Below are 6,476 nucleotides of genomic sequence, written 5' to 3' on the forward strand. Positions count from 1 at the left end.
GCACTTCAAATAAACATTTCAAGGCTCTTTGAGAGATTTACCTTCCTATTATGTTGCTTATTAAGTATCTTGTTAGAATTTATTTTATTTTGTATGACAAATTCTTTATTAAATTTATCCATTAAAGACTAAAACCGTTAGAAGTTATTTGATACATGAAATTATGGTTAATGTGTTCCTTAGTTGTATTTGACTCAGTAAAAAAAATTACCCATTGCTTTTTATATATGTCTCTGAAGATTTCATGTTATGTGTATGGACTGTAGAGTTTATGCTGAATTTCTCATCTGGGAATACTTAAATACTAAAATCCTCTCAGGGTATGCCTACTTTTGCATTTGTCTTCTAGAGTTCACATTTACCAGCTAAGAAAATTTGAAAATGAGCAGCTGGTTCTCATCTGGGAACACTTAAATACTAAAATCCTCTCTGGGTATGCCTACTGTTGCATTTGTCTTCTAGAATTCACATTTACCAAACCAAGAAAACTTGAAAATGAGCAGCAGAAGGAAACGTGCTCCTCCAGTGAGGATAGATGAAGAAAAGCAGCAGCAGCTTCATTGGAATATGCATGAGGACAGAAGGAATGAACCTCTCACCTTAACTGATGATGAGTATCCCTGCCCAGATTCAGATGCCACTTCTGCTCATTGCATCATCCTAGATGATAGTCTAAAGGAAGAGGTGGCTCACAGAGATAAGAAGAGGTGTTCAGAGGGAGTGAGCTTCTCAAAATCAATTGAGAAAGAAGAGACTGTTGGTATTTTTTCCCCTTTGTCTGTAAAACTGAGTATTTTGATTACTCCATATCACTTTGATAATTCTTGGAAAGCACTTCTGGGAGAATTAACTCTACAGCTTCTTCCTGAACAGAGTTTAATTGAAAATTTTTCTGAAAGGAGTTTTACTTTGATGAGTTCAGAGTCAAGCAATCAGTTCCTGATCTATGTTCATTCAGAATGCGAAGATGTAGAGAAACCAGAAAAAGGACTCAAAGAACCAATCCATGCTTGTGACAAGAGTATTCTAGTGGAATCATCCTTCAGTGGTGAAATGTTAGAAGATTTGGGGTGGCTACAAAAGAAGAGAAGGATAAAACTTTACCAAAGACCAGAAGGAAATCACATTATCAAGGTACTCAATTTCTGTGGTATCTTTTATGGTTCTTCTACATTGGCAGTCCACTTTTAAAGTAACTTAGGAAGAAGGTTCAAAAAGTCAGCAAAAAGCCTCTCATTAAGTTTCAAAGTACAGTTTATTTTGGGCTTTCAAAACTATAAAAAAAAAAAAAAGTTATAGCAAATCATTTCCAGATTGTACTTTTTCAAGGAGATCTTCCTGATTGCTCCTTTCCATCTTTACTCTCAGTGACTTGTTTTGGTCCTCATCATTTCTTCCTTACTGTAGCAGTCATGTAACTATTTCTCTGTTGCCTGTCTTGCCTTTCCAAATCCTTCAGCTACTTTGTCTCTCTAATGCTTGGTTACGTAGTTTCATTATCCAGGGAAAAATTAATTGCAATCTAATGCTTCCAATGAACACAAATGAAATTCTGTTCTTTACTGCCTGTAGAATTAAGTATAATCTTTCTAATCTGGTATAAAAGTCCCTCCTTTGACAGGCCCTTGAGTCTTCCTTTATTACTCTGCTTTTTATTTTGTCTCAGAAACTCAAAATTGATTTATTTCCTTCTCATCCCCTGCTGTCTTTTTGCATCTTAGCTTTTGCTCTAACAGTTCTCTCTGCCTAGGTTGTTTCCTTCCCTTCCCCTTCCATGGTAATTCCTGGTCATTCTTGAATATTCAGGTTAGCGTTGAATTTATCCAGGGACATATTTTCTTCACCCCCATGGGTAGTGTTATATGCCCTTTCCCCAGAGTACCTGATACATATTTTTATTTTTGCCTTGGCTACTTGCAGTGTACATACATTTTAGATCTTTCCCCCTTGCTATACTATGAAGCCTTTTATCTTCATAGCGTAGTAAAATACTTGGTACCTAACAGATAATCAGTAAATAAATGAATAAATTTCTAATTTATTTCAGACTCTGCCATTCACTAGCCATGTCACTTTTTGTGAATCTTCTTTCTGTATGAAAGAAGAACTTTTTGTGCCTTCTTTCTGTATAAAATGTAAATAATACTCATTCTTTTTTTACCTCATAGAATTGTGTTAAAAAATCAGGTGATAACGTAAGTATACTTTGTAAACTATGAAGCAGGATAATATGCCTTTGTGCTAAAACTTGAAAAGAAATTCTAAAATGTTAATTTCATGTTGTTTAACTGAAAACTGTCTTATATATTTCTTGCATCAATAGCCCTATTTATAGTTTCTGAATTGACAGAAGGAAAGGAGAAAAGTTAGAAGGATTAGACTGCAATTAATTTTTCTCTGGATAATGAAACTGTATAACCAATCATTCCTCTCTTTACTGATTGTGAGTGCTGAAATTGTAGCTTGGTGATTACAAGTATGTAAGAATTCTTGGCTTCTATATATTGGTGTTCTGTCTACCTTCCCTGCAAACCAAGTCTTAATCTATTGTGTTTTCCCTGCTCCTGATTTATATGAATATTTAAACATTTATTGCCTCTGTAGTAAGCCATCTCCAGGTGAACAAAAAGCAGAGTACAAATAATAATAAAATATAATCTTTTTTACTCATTCCTTTGTAATCCTGGTGGATTCTTGTTCTTTAGTGAAAGAATATGGTAATCTCAGTGATTAGGAACTCAGGTCAAGTATAGTCCAATGAAGTGAAGGCAATTAATATTTATTGAGTGTCAATCATTAGAAATTTTTCAATTATTTATGCTACGTTTCTCTCTATATTGAAGATGAGAACATTTGAGTCAAAATAAATTGGTTATTTTTTCCAAATTTATTTGGCTCCTAAATATTAATGCCAGTATTCAGATTCGGGTATTTCAACTGCAAAACTTCATACTGCATTGCTTCACTAGAGTCAGTATACTTAACATTAATCAAGATCTGTTTTTCTATACATCTTAGTGTTTGACTCAGTAATAAGGATGCCCAAACCCAACTGTGCATAACAATCCTAGCATTTGTATCAGAATCTTCCAGGGGAATCTGCATTTTTAACAAGTTTGACTGATTATTCTGATAGTCATCAAGTTTGAGAATCATTGACTTGGTAGGTTGAACTAGGTGGTCTCATCACATTCCCCTAGAGTTTGATTTCAGTTAGGGAAATATTTCTTTCCAGCAGCTTGAACTGTGCATTGCACATAGTAGGTACTTAATGCTTGTAGGATGAATTTATTATTTAAAATGAAAATATGTGGGGGACATTTAGTAGGTATATATTATTTGTGGGGCAAATACTGTGAATACTTTTAAAAACAGTGATGATTAATTTTTTTTATGTCTTCATGAAGAATGGTATATTTCAATTAAAACTTTTTATGTTGATGAATTCTTTGTAGGTTGGAATTTATCTTTTGGAAGCTGGCCTAGCAAAACTAGACTTTTTGAGTGATGCAAATTCAAGAATGAAAAAGTTCAATCAGCTCATGAAGAGAGTGATGGAAAAGTTATACAATTTTATTATTCTAGGTAATAATATTTAAAGTAAACTTTAAAATTTCTACTACTTAGGAGTTGTGGGTTTTTTCTCTGACTCCTAGATATAACAACCAGAAAAACAACTAATAAAACCATAATAAGAATTAAATGACCTTCATAAAATCACTGTATGACAAAATTATACTGATCTGAAATGCCCCCACTAATACAATTTGTTTTTTCACTTTATTTGCTTAATACTGTGCTTAGCTTATAGTAAGTATTAAATGTTTGTGGAGTCAATATGCAAGTCAAAAGGCAGAGTCTAAAGGGATCTGAGCTGGTTGGAATTTTTGCATTATTCCTGTGCTTTTATTTTGTCATGGCCAGAGATTCTTGGCTGGCATTTATTCCACCACTCCTTTGTAATCTGATGGATAATCTTAAGAGCCTGATTCCTGTAAAGACCAGATAACTTTGCTCTGTCTCTTGGTAAGATGTTGCATCTTTGGTCAGGACTGCAGTTTCAGAGTTTTCTAGCATTGCTCACCAAAGGAGAATGTGGATGGCTAGGTGCAACCCATCAACACTACTGGAAAAACGGCTCAAATTCTCTAAGTCCTGCTCATGGTGGGTCAGCGTTATTTCAGGTGCAAACTATAAAACATTTTCATACTGGAATATTTGGAGGTCAGTTTCTAAGCTTAGTTGTTGAATTGTTTTGACAGTACATTCTTTGCAGAGCTTTATGATATATAATAGTAAATCATTTTGCAAGTTAGAAACTTAAAAGAAGGAATTGGAATTTTCAGGATGAGAAGGAATGCTTTTAAGTACATCTAGAGTTTTTAATGTTATGGTAAGAATTTCATTATTCTGCCTTTTAAAAATTTTTATACTTTTTAAAGCATGACTTCTAAGGAAAACTTCAAATTTACTTATTAGTCTTAGATTATATAACCATAGTAACAATGCGAAATAACCAAGCATATAACCATATATTATTTGTGAAGTTCTGAAAATTTTATGTGGCATATTTTTTATTGAAAAAATAAGTTGTGTATTTTTGATGCAATTTTTTAGTTCTAGAGCTTATGATATGTCCTATAAAAGTGTATAGGCCTATTTCAAAGCAGTTCAGAAATAAATGGAACACTTCTTCACCTTGAAAGAATTGTTTTTAATAAAGAAACATTAGCTAAAAGAAGTTTGTGAATTTGTTCAAGGTTTTTATTTTTTTTCATATTATGATAAACACAAGTTGTCTTCTGCAGAGCAGTTGTGCCCACCAAATGAATCTGATGTTTTTACAAATTTGTATTAATAGCTTAATCACTTCTCTTCTAATTGGCTGGTGCTGCTTTCAAATGCCTATCCTTTTTTAACATAAGAAATTAAATGGGAACCTTTGCCTAATCAGATGTAGAGAAATTATGTCTCCATGTGTATTTTTTAATGTTCAGGTATAAAAATAAAATAAGTTATCCTTTTATAAACTGCAAGTGATATTCACATTTAGTTCCTCCAGATGTTTATGAAATATCCACAATGGGCAAAGCATGTGCCAGCTTCTATGACGGGCTACGGAAACAGAAGACTTTGCCTTTGTCTCACTGGGGAAGGGGAAAATGCATGTAACTGATCGCAGTACCAGATAGGCTGCAATGTACTGCTGTAGCCCGAGTATGAAAGTATTGTACAAATATAGAGGAGAACATCAATTCCAGCCAGGCAAAACAAAAACAAATGCCATCGGAAAAGTAGCAGTTGAACTATCTTCAAGAATGAATAGGTATATTTTTGATCAGCGAAGAATTAAGAATAGGGCCTTCCAGTCACAAAACATGCTGAGCAAGAACACAGAATTGGGCAAGTGAGTTGTATGTTCTTAGAAGGAGAATTGCTTGTAGTTAATGAAAGGCGAATTGGGTTTTGAGTACATTTGTTGTTTGATGTACAGATGCATCGGAAGAGGATGATGAAGATTCAGAGAATGAACCAGAGGGACAGGACATTGATGAGCTCTATCACTTTGTGAAGCAGACACATCAACAAGAAACACAGTCCATCCAAATGGATGTCCAGCATCCTGCACTGACCCCTGTGTTGAGACCCTACCAGAGAGAGGCTGTCAATTGGATGCTACAACAAGAGTATTTCAGAAGCACTCCTACTGGTGGCAAGTATAAGATACTTAAAGAAGGGCAAATTGATTAGAGGGATTATGTGAGAGATATTTAGAGTGAGGGGAAATTGATGACTAAACAAAGCATGTTGAAAAGATAGGATAGAATGTATGTTACTATGAACAAAATTATTTTCAAAGAAATTTTTAAAAATTGAAATGTAGAAAAATACATTTGTGAGTTCCCTCGTTCATAAAAGTTTGTACTGTCTTTTTCTGCCAAAATAAATGCTGCCTTGATTGGAATTTTTAAAAACCAAAAAATTTGTTCACGTGTCTTTCCAACTAAGAAGTGCTTTTAGAACTTGATCAGATGGAAATCTTGCTGATCATCTGCAAGAAACTCTTCACAATTTGATGACAAATGTTAGTGACAGAAAGCAAATTTACAAAATTTAGGACACACATGTGATTAATTTTCCTAGATATTGCATTTTTTCCTTACAGTAAATGATAAGATATCATCTATTGAGTGTTTTTGTGAAAGTAGTAAATTTATGGGAGGCATTTATGCCACTTCTTAATTACTGTCTTTAAAGGGAGGGGCACATGATTAGTTTTTTACATGATTCTAGGAAGTGAGGTGTTGACTACTTCTCATTCCTCCTATATAGATTCATTTTAGTTAATGATGAATAGCTCCTACTTATTTCTCCCATGTTTTCCAGTTTATACTTTCTTATCTAACAAACTTCATTTTTTAAACTTTTCATTTTGGACAATAAATATCAATTCATAGCTAATATTATTTCTTCCC

At 33.6% G+C, this 6,476-nt stretch overlaps 1 protein-coding gene across 1 annotated transcript in view; it reads left to right on the top strand.

Annotated features, from left to right (window-relative positions):
* The window catches only part of SHPRH (SNF2 histone linker PHD RING helicase, E3 ubiquitin protein ligase), a 175,929-nt gene that overhangs the window by 10,040 nt on the left and 159,413 nt on the right, over positions 1-6,476 (top strand). The window contains exons 2-4 of the mRNA XM_012655519.1: positions 463-1,134; positions 3,456-3,585; positions 5,495-5,710. Coding sequence (XP_012510973.1) covers positions 496-1,134; positions 3,456-3,585; positions 5,495-5,710 — 985 coding nt within the window. The 5' untranslated portion in view covers positions 463-495. The remainder of the gene's footprint in view (positions 1-462; positions 1,135-3,455; positions 3,586-5,494; positions 5,711-6,476) is intronic.

This window comes from Propithecus coquereli, unplaced genomic scaffold (assembly GCF_000956105.1).
Source record: "Propithecus coquereli isolate 6110/MARCELLA unplaced genomic scaffold, Pcoq_1.0 Scaffold48, whole genome shotgun sequence".
In the NCBI taxonomy this organism is placed as follows: domain Eukaryota; kingdom Metazoa; phylum Chordata; class Mammalia; order Primates; family Indriidae; genus Propithecus; species Propithecus coquereli.